Source organism: Lipotes vexillifer, unplaced genomic scaffold (genome assembly GCF_000442215.2).
Source record: "Lipotes vexillifer unplaced genomic scaffold, Lipotes_vexillifer_v1.1 scaffold1139, whole genome shotgun sequence".
Classification (NCBI taxonomy): Eukaryota; Metazoa; Chordata; class Mammalia; order Artiodactyla; family Lipotidae; genus Lipotes; species Lipotes vexillifer.
Genome location: NW_006798273.1, coordinates 2,038,386 through 2,053,815, shown reverse-complemented (window position 1 = coordinate 2,053,815; position 15,430 = coordinate 2,038,386). Strand labels below are relative to the sequence as shown.

The window sequence follows — 15,430 nt, the reverse complement described above, 5'->3', positions numbered from 1 at the left end:
CGCGGGCCTCTCACTGTTGTGGCCTCTCCCGCTGCGGAGCACAGGCTCCGGACGCGCAGGCTCAGCGGCTGTGGCTCACGGGCCTAGCCACCCCGTGGCATGTGGGATCTTCCCGGACCGGGGCATGAACCCGTGTCCCCTGCATCGGCAGGCGGACTCTCAACCACTGCGCCACCAGGGAAGCCCGTATTTTTCAGTTCTAATATTTCTATCTGGTTGCTTGCATTTACTATTTCTTTGCTGAGACTATTTATTTGATGAGCCTTTCTATTCTTTTGTTTCAAGCACATTTGTAGTCACTCATGAAAACATTTTTATGATGTCTGTTTCAAGAACACATCAGGTTGTCTCATCCCCATTCTGTCCTTTTCACAGTCCTAGAAGAGACAGAGATGGAAAGATTTTCCCGAAGGCAAAAACATTCCATCAGGAGACTCCGAGAAGCAGCAATCAAGTGACTGGTACCTTCATGCTGGCCATTTTCCTGACATTTTTTCCAAAACTAAGTTTCTCTCTGCTTCCTCCCTTTCTTCTCCCCCTCCTTACCTCTTGAGGGCTGACTGTGTGCCAGGCATCTTGCTGGGTCCTAGGAGAGGAAGGGGGTAGAGCTAACTAATTTTTTTTCTGTTTTCCTCTCTCGAAGTTGACGACCATGGTGTGTTCGCGCGTGTGCGTGTGTGTGTGTGTTTCAGTAGAGTTCTGAATATAAAATTAACCCAAAAGAGATCAGCTAAAATTCAGTAAGGGCAAGAGGAAGAGTTGGGCAGTTCCAGGGAACAGAAATCATCAAGTCTCATAACATTTTCAGTTTTCAGTCAGGGCACAAAGGTGCTTGGTTGCAGTCAGGGGCTGCTGCCTGGGTGTGAGTGCTGAGCTTTGCCTCCTATCTCAGCCCCATTCAGCATGAGCCCCCATATAACTTTAGTGCTAATGTCCCCTTCACTGTGTTCTGGAAAAGCCACTTGGTAATTCTGTTAATGTCTCGTAGCCCAGACTCATAGCACTGAAACGCCCTGATGGAATCTCTCCATATTCTGGGTAAGTCACTCAAGAGAATTCTCCTGGGCACTTCAGCATCTTGACCTCTTTATTTATACGGCAAAACGACAAGTTTGGGGCCTGGCCCTAGTTCCCTAGGGTCAAATTTTGCTCTTATTTTCCTACAGATGGCTTTCACCAAATTCTTCCAATTTTTCAATTTGTCTCCAGCGGTTTCCTCTCTTACTTTCGGCCCTGTCTTCTAGGACAGCCTGAAATGAAATCTGCCCCTTGAGCTGTGCGCAGAAGACATGGAGGGGACAGTGTTCAGGCAAGAACCTCTTTCACATGTCCCAGGACAGGCTTGCAGGACCAAGAATCCTCAGAGGGTGATGATCTCCACACCTGGGGAAGTGTGCTGCCGTGCTGAACGTGGGATTTCTGCTCTCCAGTGGGTTCTCCACTTACATGTCGATTTAGATGCTTGATAAAGAAGCGTCAAGGGCAGCGCAAGTGTCATGTTTCACGTACTGCTCCATTCGTCCGTGCGATCATATGCTCCTCTTAGGTAATCAGAAACGTGTAGACTTTGCACAGGATGGCGCTTGGCCTGGAAAGCCATTGGTCCATTTCCCCTGGGAGAAGAGCTTTGTGTCGGAGGCGGACAAAGTACAGAATGTCAGACAGCAAAGCATATGCCCTCTGGCTGCAGGACGGGAAATCCTTCTGCCCTTCTCCTAATCCCCTACCCCTTGCCTCACTCTCTGTCTCTGGCCCCTGGTCTGGAGACTGTGCTCACAGAACAATTCTAGGGCAACTGTTAGCTGATGATGGCTTCTGCGGCATTCCCTCTCAGAGATACCCGACACTGACATTAATCTCTGGAAGTTAGGGTAGCCTTCCAAGCCAAAGGAAGGAATACTGAATGCTGGAATTTCAAGATAGCTACAGCACACTGGGGAAACGTGCATGGCCAACAAGAATGGAAGCTTCTGGAGACCTCACCCCTGAAGAGGCAGCTGTCTAGGCCCCCTACGGTGGCAGCCAGCTCGCAAGACATGCATCAGTGCACCCGAAACACTCTATAATTGGAAAACTCAGAACACAGCTTCTCACACGGACCCCACCAGTAAGCACGGTGGAACCCACACAGTTGGTTAAATTTAATTTCCTGCAGAAACTTAGCACAAATGCCAGCTCCTCTGGCAAGTCTTTTCTAAACCCATGCTGAGCTGGGCACCCCAGCTGGGTGCTTTGTTAACTCCCCCAGTTTCCTCCGTCTCAGCATGTAACCCACTCCAACGTGCTTGCTTATTGGGGTCTCATCTATTAGTCAGGGAATTGAGGGTGAGGGTCTTATTGATATTAGCACCTCCAGTGCCTGGCACATAATAGCCACTCACAGATGTTTCTGAAGAGGGGTTGTGGTAGGTACGTGAAGACAGTCAACAAAATAACCCTTCTGTTGACCTATCAGGGAGCCTGAAATTCCAACCATTGGATAGTTATTTCTTTGAGTTAAAAAGTTACTCCTACGCACCAAAGATTCCTTTCCAACATTAAAGATTCATCAGGAGAGAGAACTGTCATTGAGATTTGGGTTGCGGGTGGTTTGAGATGAGCCCTGCAGAGCCTTGGCATGAGCTTGAACTTGTGGGGAGAGAACCAGGAATGAAGGGAAGCAGGCATTCCAGGGCCTCAATGGCACAGAGGTACAGGAATGAGGGAAAACCGTTTATGGCTGTAACACTACGTCTGAAATTTGATTTCTCTGTCACTTGTAGCTCTTTCCCCGTATTAAATATATATATTCTAAAAAACCCGAAATATAGTCTTCAAACAAACCAGGTACTAGAAAAACATCACCTGGCCCATAACGGGTCCTCAGTGAATACTGTAGAACAGCTGCCTTGGAACACTGTCAGCCACATGCTCGCTTCTTTCTGTGTGGCTCTGGCTCGCAAGGAGCAGAGAAGGTAGCAGAAAAAGATCAGGGGAAAAGGATGGGGTTTCACCACCGCAGACCCTGCTACCCTTAATGATCTGGGCTCCAGGAATTCGGAGCAGGGGCTGACACTATTCGTGATGGACTGGGTTTGGAAATGCAGTCAAGCCCCAGGCAGGAACCCTTTTCTTCTGTGTGGGAAGCCTGAGCCCATGACTGGCTGCAGATGCCTGAGCAGGGGCTGCAGGCACGCGTGGTGCACACACAGGATGTTTGCTCCTGCTTCCTGCCCTGGGGCCCAGGACACTCTCAAAGGCAAGGGGCCACGATGGGGTCCTCGGGTAGGAAAAAGGGCCACCAACAGAAAGGAGGGCATCACAGTTTTCCCTGCACTCAGTGGGAGGTGCTTGCAATTAACTTTTGGCTGCTGGGTTTGGTGCTTAAACCAGCTGCTACCTACACATGTTGAGAAAAGAAAGAGCGAGCAGTTAGAATGCAGGAAAAAGGGAAAAACCCCATCTCGCCCCCTTGACAGGCTCCAACTGCCTCTGCCAGCCGTTTGTGAGGTGGGGACAGTCCCCTGCAGACGCCCTGCCCCTATGCTGGGGTTGCCGTGGTGAGCACCGCGTCGGGGCTGGGGGAGCAGAGGCCTTCTCTAAAGCACAAAGACAGACAAAGGCTCTGCAAGGATGCGTGGGCCATTCCCCAAACGGAACGCTGCTCCCTGGGCCGAGTCACACGGAGAGAGTGAGCCGGGTGAGGCAAACTGGGGGAGAAGCCAAGCCGAAAGAACCTTTGTGACAATGACAACTTAAGGAACACTAGGTAAGCAGCTTGCTGGGGTGTTTCTAAACCTTCGAGGGGAGGTGAATCACTGCAGCGGTCATGTGGAAAATCCCCTTTCTCCTCAAGGCTCTGCCGGGGTCCCATGTTAAGGTAAAGTCATCATTTTCTTGTGAAAACCCTCCTTCCTAACAGAACAGGATTCCACCAGGCTAGGAGAAAAGGCTCGTTTCTGGGAAGGAGCTGTATTTTGTAAACCTGGGGGACTGAAGGGCTGGGCCATGTCACTCGCTCAGGGACTTTGAGTTTCAGGAAAGACTCGTGTGTCTGATTTCCTAGAACATCATTAGACAGAGAAAAAGCTCCATCTAGCCAGACCACAGTGGTGAGGGGATGTGTGGGAGGGAGGCTTGGCATCCTTCCCTCCATATCTGCCCAGTTTCCCCTGTGCATTTGGGGGCAGTGTGAACACTTGGCGGCTGGTAAGAAACGCTAAGGAAGCTTCCAGCAGCACTCCAGCCTCCGGTCAGTGGAGCCTTCCTGGGGAATCGCCTCTGTAGGTTTTCTTGACCTGGGCCCCAGCACCCTGCAACTGTGCCATCCACTCCGATGGGCCCCTGCGCGTGCCAGCTGGACAGACAGCAGGTACTCAAAGTGCTCTGCTTGTGTCCTCAGACCAAGGTATCATCCACTTTGCCCCAGACAGTCTGCCCTTCTGCCAGTCAAATGGAGAATGGCCAGAGCATCACTGCTGCTGCTGGTGTGACAGCCCTGCCGAAGGTCTGTGATCTGGGGAGGACAGATTCAAGTGGTTCTATTTATTCTTGAGCAGGCAGCTTGGCTCTTGTTACCATTTTCTGTAGCCGACGTGGTGTGATATTGGATCTCACCTACAGAAAAGCCGACCTTGAACTTTACATGGTGCCTCCAGCCAGAGCACTTAGGCAGAGTGACCAAGCCAGGACCGCGCTGGGGGCTGCAGTGTGGGGAACATTCCAGGCACTCGCTCAGCATCCCTGGAGTGGAAAAGCCTTGCTCTGAGCCCACCCTCCAGTTATAGCAGGTCAGCAGAAGCTCCTTCAACTAGCTCTTGTGCCCTGGCCTGGGGGGAGCAGCACGGATCAGGAATGGCCACTTTCCCCAGAACATCCTACTTGCTTTTCCAAGGAAGGCAGGGAGACCCAGCAGGTGACGACCTCAGGATGTTTTTGTCCCAGTGGGGATCCTTGCTGGGCTGCTGTCTCACACCCAAACTGGAAAGACGGCTGCCAGTTGTGTAAGAAACTCCCCAGAGAACAGACTGAGGAACTGTGATCAATTCTATTTGATTTAGAAAATGATGGTCCGAATGCAGATTGGCACCAAGGGGCCTGTCTTATGACTAATTTCCATCACTGAAAAGAGGGCCCAATTTTTAAGAGGAGACAATCCTGGGAGGTAGGCAGGGAACAGCCGGACCGAACACTGAGAGCAAAGCTTGATAGGCAAGGTAGAGCCATTTGATTGAGGAAGGGATTTTGGCCTTGACTCAAAAATAGGCTAACCAGATGCCTGGGTGTGCCTGGGACGGTCATGGTTTATGCCTGTCACCCAAGCTTAATTTTTAATGGTGCCCCCTTTCACTCTCAAAAAACAAAGAAGTCCAGGTTTCTGGACTTCTGTCATCTCCCTATTTCAAAGTATAGAGAAACTTAGGGCTGGAAACTTATCCAGGGAGGGACACGTAGGACATGGGGCTCTGAGAAGGTTCATTTGGCTGAGCCCGAAGGAGAGAGACAAGCAGTTGGAAGACCAGGCTGATTCATTCTCAAGCATGTTTAGAATCGCAGGCTTGTTGGCAATGTCCAGGCACAGATTCACAGAGTGTAGATGCTGGATGGGTCTCCGGAGTAATCTAATCCTCTTCCTCCTTTGCCAGAAGAGGACACTGGCCTAAAAGAGGTCAAAGTGACCTGCCTAAGGTCACACGCTGGATCCTGGCAGAGTGGAGATCAGACTTGCCCCCAGTGGACCAAGCCCAGGTGCTCTGTTCTGGAACAGAGGAAAGGGGTGACTCTGAAAGATGCTGCCAGGGGAACAGATGCACTGGCTCTGGAGTGGCAGTCCCAGGACAGAGTCATGGACTGTCCCATGGCTCTGAGGCTGAGGAGGGAGGACAGAGACCGTAGACAGGTGGGGTTCAGACCTGCTGAGTGAGCTTGGATGTGGAGCTGGAGCTTGGGTGAGATCTAGAGCCACAATGGAACGAGGGCAGAGCAGAGGCATAAACGGGCTCTCCAGGGTAGTGACAGCAAGGACCGAAGAGATTAATTGGCAAGTAGAACTAAGAACGAGTGAAGGAATAGGTAAGTATGGGGATGGAAAGTGAATGGGGTCATAAGTCATTTATGGAATCTAAATCTTTTCTGTGGTTCAAGTCGTAGTGAAATCTCCCTGAGAGGCAAACCCTAATGACAGCTGTCCTACCTCTTGGCATCTTTTCCCAGCCCCTTAGCAGGGCCACAGTGGTGGGAAAATCCTAAGTAATCAACAGCCTCGACCTCTGCTTGGTATTTGGGGAAACTGAGTCACAGAGAAGCCAGCTCCCTCCTGCCTTATGGTAGTCTCAGCAAATAGGGTGTGATTCGCAGCAAGCCACGAGCGTGATTCCACACGCCAGCCAGAGCAGTGCACCTGAGGCTTCGTCAGTCTTACCTCCCGTGCGGCTCTGGCCGAGGTGGCGGATTTTCTGTGAATCTGATCATCTGGGAGGAGTCCAGGAAGAAGCCCAGCCTGAGGCTCCAGGGGCTTTGTGGTCACAGTTCTACTGCCCGACAACTAGCGGTGCCGTGGCAGAGGGCCACATCTCCTCCCTGTCCTACTCTTCCTGGTTGTCACATGAAGGCTCTGGCCTCTGCCATCTCCAAAACCTCACACCCTGGCTTTGTTTTTCCAGGGATGTCGGACGTTGGCTCGACTGCTGTGTGTTCATCTTTTGCATCTTCCCTGCAGTCTGTGTCTAGAGCACCCTCACAGCTCATGAAATATCTGTCCTTAAGTCTCAATTATCTGGGACAGTATAGGGATGCAATGGTATGCATGCAAAATATTGTTTTTTAAAACATCATATTCAACACCAATCTGCGTTTCTTTTTTTTTTTTGCCTGCAACAACTGTTCACTCAACAAGGTGGAGTTAAATATTTAAGTTGGCTGCAGAGAATCTAGGAAGTGAATAGCTCACTCGAGTAAACATAAACTTGACCACAGGCTGACTGTAGTCAGAACGATCTACTGTCACCCTGAGCAAGTTCTCCCACAGAACAATCTACAAAAATCCTGCACACCACTGTCACGCCCACATGATGCTCTCTGATATGTGACATTAAAAAACCTCAATCTCCTGAGAAAAAATCATAAAATAGTTTCAGTATATATGAACTGAGCACACGTTTTTGTTGAGTGAAACTTCTTTGATGATGCCAGTTCAAATATCTGCAGATATTGAGAAAACACCCACAGACATCACCCTCGGTTGCAATAGTCGCACAGTCTGCAGAGACCATCAGGGAAGATGTAAAATACTGAATGTCACTGGACATCATTCCAGGACACCTTGGGCTATCTGAACCCTCTCCCACTCCCAACTGTTAGTTTCTCCTTTTTCTTTTCTATTTTAATTTATTTTTGGGTGCACTGGGTCTTCATTGCTGCACGCGGGCTTTCTCTAGTTGCGGTGAACAGGGGCTACTCTTTGTTGCAGTGCATGGGCTTCTCATTAGAGTGGCTTCTCTTGTTGCAGAGCGTGGGCTCTAGGTGTGCGGGTTTCAGTAGTTGTGGCACATGGACTCCGTAGTTGTGTCTCGCGGGCTGTAGAGCGCAGGCTCCGTAGTTGTGGCGCACGGACTTAGTTGCTCCGCGGCATGTGGGATCTTCCCGGCCCAGGGCTCAAACCCATGTCCCCTGCGTTGGCAGGCAGATTCTTAACCACTGTGCCACCAGGGAAGCCTCTTCTTTTTGAAAATTAATATTTATTGGAGTATAGTTGAATTATAATGTTGTGTTAGTTTCAGGTGTACAACAAAGTGAATCAGTTATACCTATACACATATCCAGTCTTTTTTTAGATTCCTTTCCCATATAGGTCATTACAGAGTATTCAACTGTTAGTTTCTAACCAAATGTTCCCAAGAAGCCAGCCTGGGGCAACGTGTGCATGGCAGGGGGGTGAGAAAGTAAGAGAAGGAAGAGGCTTTGGGTGGCATCTCTTTCTACCCTCTCCCTATGGATGTGAAGAGAGTGGCTGTGGTATCTGCAGTCGTGGAGGCCACAGGGACAGCTAGGAGCAGGCCTGGAGGTCTGCTCTCCTGGCGCCAGGCTCTGTGCTCTGCCCTCTCTACCCCAGGCTGCCTCTGAGATGCCCAGGTAATCTCCATGCAGGGCTCACCAGCAGGACCAAGCAACACATAGGAGTTGGTTCAGCGCACAGAGGCATGGAGAAGGGAACAGGGCGGAGAGATGAACAGGAGGAGAGAAGCAAAAAGGACGAGACGGCAGGAGAAAACGCTGGACGGAATAGGAAGAAAGGGCCAAAGGCACTGTGTCCGCATCATCTTGACTAGCGACTGGAGGAAAGAGGTGAGTGTCTGGGGGCCAAGAGCTACTCCAAGATCACAGTGCCACTGCCCATACCTGGAAGGAAGGGAAGGTCCTGGGGGAATGGCCCTCAGGGTGGGGAACTGAGAGCTTAGGGTGGACAACCTCAAAGTACCAAGTACCAAGTAAAGTTTCTGTGCCTGAATGGGTGCCATTCAAAGTCAGTGTATTGGAAGACCCGGGACCCTGGTGGACCACGTTTCCCGGGCAAACCCAATGTTTGGTATCAGCACTTCTGTATTATAAAATCAACATCACTGAAAGCTTTAAAAAAAGACAGACTGAAAATATCACATCTTAGGCAAATGAGTTGAAAATCCCTTCTAGTGACGCCCTATATTTTCCACCCATTTCTAAAGTCAGAGAACACCTGGTATGGTATTTAGGTAAAGAAATGCAATTCCTGGTACACGCGGTTTCCTGACAGTACAGAACTGAACTGACGTCACGGAAATGCAGATGCCTCTAGGTCAGTCTGAGGACAGTTTCTAGGTGAAAACATGAGTCTCATCCATTGGTGGAAAAGCGTGTCTGTACTTTTATGATCTGCTGGTACCTACTGCTTTCTGCCTTCAAAGACTAAGTTTTAATTAAATGCAGGCAGGCTGCTGGACAGGCTTTTCCACACTTTTGGCTCACCTAGATGTACAACCGAAATGTAGGTTAGACCGCACCTGTGCTCCTTTGTCATTTGGAAGGAAAGAAAACGATGGTCACCAGGAATAAAAGAAGTTTGTCTCCCACTCAAGGGCGAGGAAGCTACGACATAAGATGCCCCTTCCCGGGGTTCATATGAACAGACTCATTTGTGAAGCTCTCCCCACGGTGACGAAAGATGTGGCAGACACAGAACGTATGGGATCCTTTGTCTTAATTAAAAAGTATGGTGAGAGTCATAGAATTTGGCCAAGCCTCATAAATCTGCTCAAAGAATGAAGGCTCTGTCAGATAAGCTTAAATAGAACCAACTGAGCCCTCTGGAGAATTGAACAGATTCCCCGCTAGTGGTTGACACCCACTTTCCTGTCACTTTGCTGCACTCCGAGGACCGTGGCTGTGCTCATTAACCAGCAGCCCTCCTACCCACCGATGGCAAGTTTATCCCCAAGGAGCACAAAATTCAGGGATGATAAATTTACTCCGGCTCGTAAAAGTGAACCCCTCCTCAGGGCAATAAAAATGCTGTGAGCCTTTAAGGCAATCAGCGCTTTGTGTGATAACGTACCTTCTTCTTTTTTTTTTTTTTTATCTGAAGTTAATATTTATTTATTTATTTTACATCTTTATTTGAGTATAATTGCTTCACAATGTTGTGTTTCTGCTTTATAACAAAGTGAATCAGTTATACATACACATATGTTCCCATATCTCCTCCCTCTTGCGTCTCCCTATCCCACCCCTCCAGGTGGTCACAAAGCACCGAGCTGATCTCCCTGACAAAGCGAGAGAGAGGCATGGACATACATACACTACCAAACGTAAGGTAGAGAGCTGGTGGGAAGCAGCCGCGTAGCACAACGTACCTTCTTTAACAAAGCCTGGTCCTCTTTTCAGGACAGCTCCTCACGGGCAGGGAGAACTGCTCTAAAGTAACTGGAAAGGAAGAAAGAGAAAGTGAATGGCATCCCTCTGGACCCTTTGGACCCTGTGTGGAGGAGGACATTGTGGTGATAACAGATAGAGGTGGGGTGCTACAGTCTTTCCTTGGTGATACGTTCAAGGTGGACAGAGCCCGCCCCGGGGAGGTGGGAGCAGGGCCAGCGCAGTCACCTCACCCTTGTCAGCCGGGACGATTACATCAGAGTAAACGGCCGCGGCCATCAGCAAAGCTCCATCCTAAAATGGTACAAATGAGCTTATTTATGAAACAGAGATATAGCCACAGATGTATTACAGAAAACAAATTTATGGTTACCGGGGATGGGGGGGGGAAGGGGGGAGGGGGAGGGATACATTGGGAGATTGGGATGGACATATACACACTGCTGTATATAAAATAGATAACTAATAAGAACCTACGGTGTAGCACAGGGAACTCTTCTCAATACTCTGTAATGACCTATATGGGAAGAGATTCTAAAAAAGAGTGGATATATGTATATGTATAACTGATTCACTTTGCTGTACACCTGAAACTAGCACAACATTGTAAACCATCTATACGCCAACAAAAAATAAATTAATAAAATTTAAAAAATAAAAAATACACCGCCAGGAGGTCCTGGGTTCAGCCACCATATAGCCTGTCCTCTCCCCCATGACCACACTGCCTGTTCATTTCCTGTGACCACCATCTAGAGGACTCCGCCTGCCTCTGTAAATTTGGCGGTGTTACATCTTCTCTCTCAAGTCTCCATCGTGATTCCCACGGTGTTAAGTCTTCTCTGGGTATGAATGATGAGGGCCCAGTGTCGACTCAAGCAAACCCAACAAGTCCCCCAAATATTTCAAGTCGCGTGTCCCCTACCATCTTTCTCCAACAGGACGGAGACAAACAAAGAAGGTCTGCAAAAAAGATTAATGATCCATTTTAATTGGCCATGAAAGCTCTAGTAATATTAACTGAGACAATTTACACGAATTATACTCCCCTTCTCTATGCTGGTGGCCCAGCTCTCACTCAAGGCCCATTCGCGTGAGCACCCTTTTCAGTGTAAATAAGCACAAAACCACAACTGCATCCCATGCGTGCTGCTTTGACTGTATTGTTTCATTCTCGAAAATGCCCCCATGATTCCCTGCCACCCTCAGATTTAAATCCACTTCTTTCGACAGGCATTAAGTCTTTAACTGAGTGACCCCGTGTAGATGAGCCTCTTATTTCCAGACTCAAAGTTGCATTCACTCTTTACACGTCGTCACCCTTCACTGCTGTCTGCTGGGCAGTCTCACCTCCTGCCTTTGAGGGCAGCATAGCTCAACCACCCATCCAACGACTCAAAGCCACTGGCCATCCCCTGGGTCCAGCCCATCTTCCACAATGGAATATTACTCAGCCATAAAAAGAGTGAAATAATGCCATTTGCAGCAACATGCATGGACCTGGAGATGATCATACTAAGTGAAGTAAGTCAGACACAGAAAGAGAGATATCATATGATATCGCTTATCTGAAGAATCTTAAAAAAAAAATGATACAAATGAACTTATTTGCAAAACAGAAGTAGACTCACAGACTTAAGAGAATGAACTTATGGTTACCGGGGGAAAGGTGGCGGGGGAAGGATAGACTGGGAGTTTGGGATTGACATGTACACACCGCTGTACTTAAAATAGATAACCAACAAGGAGCTACTGTAAAAAATAAAAAATAACCTCCCCCCCGCCCCCGCCAAAAACAAAATCCACACTCGATGTTCTTTAGATAATCTTTTAGAAGGTGGCTATTTTATTTGGTAGAGGTTTCTGCTGTGACACGGCATCTTCCTCAGCACAGGCCGTGGACATCTAGACACTTTCTCCCGGCCTCCCCGGAGGGCTGCTAGATTCTCACCCTCCCCTCTCCCCTCCCTGGGGTGGCCCCGCATCCATGCGTCCAGCTGCCTGCGTGCTGGACTCCACTGTGACACCTTTACTTGTTCACGAGACATGGCACCCAGGAGAGCAGCTGCTCCCTGAAATTCTGTATTGACACATCTAAGCCAAACCAGTTGAGCTCCACGCCTAGGCATCCCTTTCGTGAATTTTCCCATTTCAGTGGGAGGGACTGTCATCCACCAGCCTCCAGGCCCAAATCTTTGATTTTCCCTCCTGTCGCCATGTCTGCGGACTCTCCTTGCCCCTCAAAGGCACCCCTTCCGCATGGCACAGCTGCCGCTCTGAAACCTGCAGAACCTTCTAACTTGCTCCCCAACCCTGAGGCCCAGCCCTCCTCTCCTGCCACCATAGGAAGCCTGACACTGCCCTCTGGCTTCTCGTCTCCTCCACCATCTTAGCCCCTCTGCCCTGGACAAGACGTCCTCTCCAACGGTTCCTCACCATCTTCAAACCACGGCTTGGTCCTCGGCCCACGTGACCCACTCCCTCTCTCCTCCCAGTCTGCTCAGAGAACACCTTCTGCCGGGCCCAGTGGATGGAGGGGTCAGCTGCACAGGCCTGGAGTCAGATGGACCTGACTTTACATCCTCAACGGCGCTGCCGCCACCAGCCTCCTCGGACAACAGATGAGTCACACACTGACTGAGCCTCAGTTTCCTCACCAGCCACATGTGGAGAGGGTGCCGGCCTCCTGGCGTCAGTGTGAGGACTAATGCAGAGGCTGGATGTCAGTGCCCAGTGCCGGGGGGTGCGGCACCCAATTCTCTGCACCTCTAAGGAGTTTTGTCTAATTTTTCCCTATCACACTGATTTATTCCCGTTTGATGCATTGGCGTGACATGTTACACGCTGGGTTCTTCTTTTTGAGTCTTGCTTTGGTTTTTAGGTGCACTTGCTGCCATATCTCAGGAGGGAAGCTCCGGGCTCCAGAAGACAGCCTGGGTCTCAGCCTGCTTGTTCTATGCCCGTCCTGCCCAACAGGCCTCAAGTCATGACCCAGTTTTTGGAACTGGACTGGAGTGCACTTGTGCGAACACAGGACCCCATGGGTGGAGCTTCCCCTTAACCGGCCCGCTGCGTTTCATGAATCGATCACCTCTCACTCCTTTGACACAAACGATAAAAGCCAACCTTGACAACTGCAGGTCAAACAGAAGCAGGGCTCACCAATTCCTTGGTTGTTTCCCCTCGCCTCAGAGCCAGGGTGACAGATGCTCTCGTGCCCAGAGTGGGTTTCTCCCCCACCTCCCCCTGCTCCGATTTCTACCAAGTCCTGAAAGAGGAAGGAAGGGCAGAGATGCGGCTCGCAGCTCTTGGGGCCCAGGCCTGGGGCCCACTGGCAACCCCAGGGGAGCAGTATCACACGGGTGACACTTCACCCTCCTCTCTCTCCTCCTGCCTCAACTTTTAAATAGGAAAATAACCCTCAAAATGAAAGCAGTTGTGGTATCTCCTTTCCTTTCCCTTTGTTGCTGATTCAAGGAGCTGCCTGCCTAATGAGAAAAGAAAGGATGCTGCAGCCAGGCCAGAGCCCACAGAACGCGGGTCGCACTGGGGTGCGCTCTTCCTTAAGAGACTCGGGAGGGAATCATCTTCTTGATTCCACGTTTCAATTGTTGTGACTGCTCTTAAGTGTCCCAGTGCCATTTATTTCCCTAGGGGCTGCAGGGGCTGCCACCTGTCTGAGTATAGTCAAGCCCTCCTTGGTTCAGCCTGTCCACGCTGTGTGACAAAAAGATCAGCCTGACAATAGAGGAAGAACAATAGATTTTTAGGTAACGTAACTTGTTAGCTTTGAGGTTGTTAGCTTTGAGGTTGGGGAGGGAGGTGAGAGGGATGCATAGAAAAAATGACCCGACTGAAGTGAAAAACAAAACAAAAAAACGTGGTAGTTTGGGAGAAAAAAAATTATAGGCCAGCATGAAATACATATGCCTCCCCTTCGATGAGCTGGTGGATAAATTATGTACAACAGCCAAACCCCTGCAGCCGTTTCTGAAAGGCAGACGGGATTCTGCAACACGAGGGATACCCTAAAACTCAAAGAAATGCTTGTGCCTAGGATGCTATCATGACGACGTGTTGACACAAATAATGGGGGAAAGTAAGATGAACCAAATGCACAATGCCATCGTCCTTTTTGAAATATGGCTGGTGAGACTGGGCACAATCGTTAAGTTCGCAGGCACAGCTGGCCTGGACATATTACAGAACGGGTTGTATTTCTCAGGAATCCTGTCTCAGAATATTCTTTCAGCTTTTCTCTCAATCCCTGTGACAGGGCTCTGGGAACCAGGGGGCCTGCCCCAGTTGTCAAGCTTTAGACAGCCCTTCTCTGGCATTCCTCTGCCCACAGCCTCCCGCACGGGGCAATGGGGGGCGCCCGCCTGGAGCCCGCATCGCACTTCTCCAGCCCAAGTAGCTTGAGCTTCTCTCCTGGGAATGCTCTTCTCCTGGCGTGTGCACCCTGGACCCATGGGGTGACCAAGGGGAAGCTGTTGGGAGGCGTGTAGACAGACCTTGGGTGTCTAGGCTGGAGGATGTACACAGTGTGGAATGCAGCTGTGGATGGGAAAGAGGGAGGTGGGGAAAGGCAGATGCTTTTCCCCAGGCTGCAGAGTTCACAAAACTTCCAGGAGTCTGAGCATTCTAGATTCCCACCTGGCTTTCTGGATGAATAAAGCTACGTGTGCCATGGCGGGAGGACAGAGTATATTTTCTTCACTGCTTTGTAATCTTGTCTGGTACCCTCACTGTGGGTCCCACACACAGTGCAGGCTCGGGCTAGAGAATAAGGACCCGGTGAGAAAATACAGGCTCACCCAAGCCTCTTCAAAGCCAGGCCCCCCATCCATCCCTGGAAAGAGGAAACTCAGTCCCAGCTGAGTCTCCAGAATGGCAGGAAAATGTGGCTCTCACCTCACGTACCTACAGTGAAGATGAGGAGGCCAGCCTCCATGTTGGGGCAGCAGAAATGGAGAGGCTGACACCTGCCCCTAAACAGAAGGTTCTACTGGAGGAGTGCGAGCTGAGCATGTGCACACTGGGCACACCAGGGTATGGCGCTGTGCCCAGGAGCAGGGTCCTCCCTTGCTGAGGCCTCCCTGGCCCCGGAGGCGGGCGTCCCACCTGGCTGGCTTAGGCCTGCCTCTCCCTGGGAGCCCCAAGGGCCAGGCTCCCCTGATGCCCGTGCACAAGGTGGAAGACTGCCGTGGCTGCCCCTCAGCTGTCCCCTCTCACCTGCGAGTGACAGCCATGCTCGTGACACCCTTTGCAGAACTACCTGTCACTCCAGGCTTCCGAAGTCCCCCTCCCACCTCTTCACAACATAACAGGGAAATGCTGAGAGAGAGAGAGAGGGCTGCGTCTTTGCGGAAAGAACTCCAGCTCTGTGCTCAGAATCAGCACAGAGCGGGAACAGGGGCTTTTAACTTCCAACAGGTGTAGCAGTTCCGGCCTCCTGCCCATTGAGATGGGCTGAAAGGGCGTGGAGCCGACCCTTGGGAGCCTCTGTGCCAGGAAAGGGTCCTGGCTCCCCTCTCCCTCCACACTC

At 50.4% G+C, this 15,430-nt stretch overlaps 1 protein-coding gene across 1 annotated transcript in view; it reads right to left on the bottom strand.

Annotated features, from left to right (window-relative positions):
- ACOXL (acyl-CoA oxidase like) overlaps nt 1–15,430 on the bottom strand; it is a 395,915-nt gene that overhangs the window by 56,357 nt on the left and 324,128 nt on the right. The window contains 2 exon segments of the mRNA XM_007470234.1: nt 9,864–9,889; nt 9,892–9,933. Of these exon segments, the coding sequence (XP_007470296.1) occupies nt 9,864–9,889; nt 9,892–9,933 (68 nt within the window).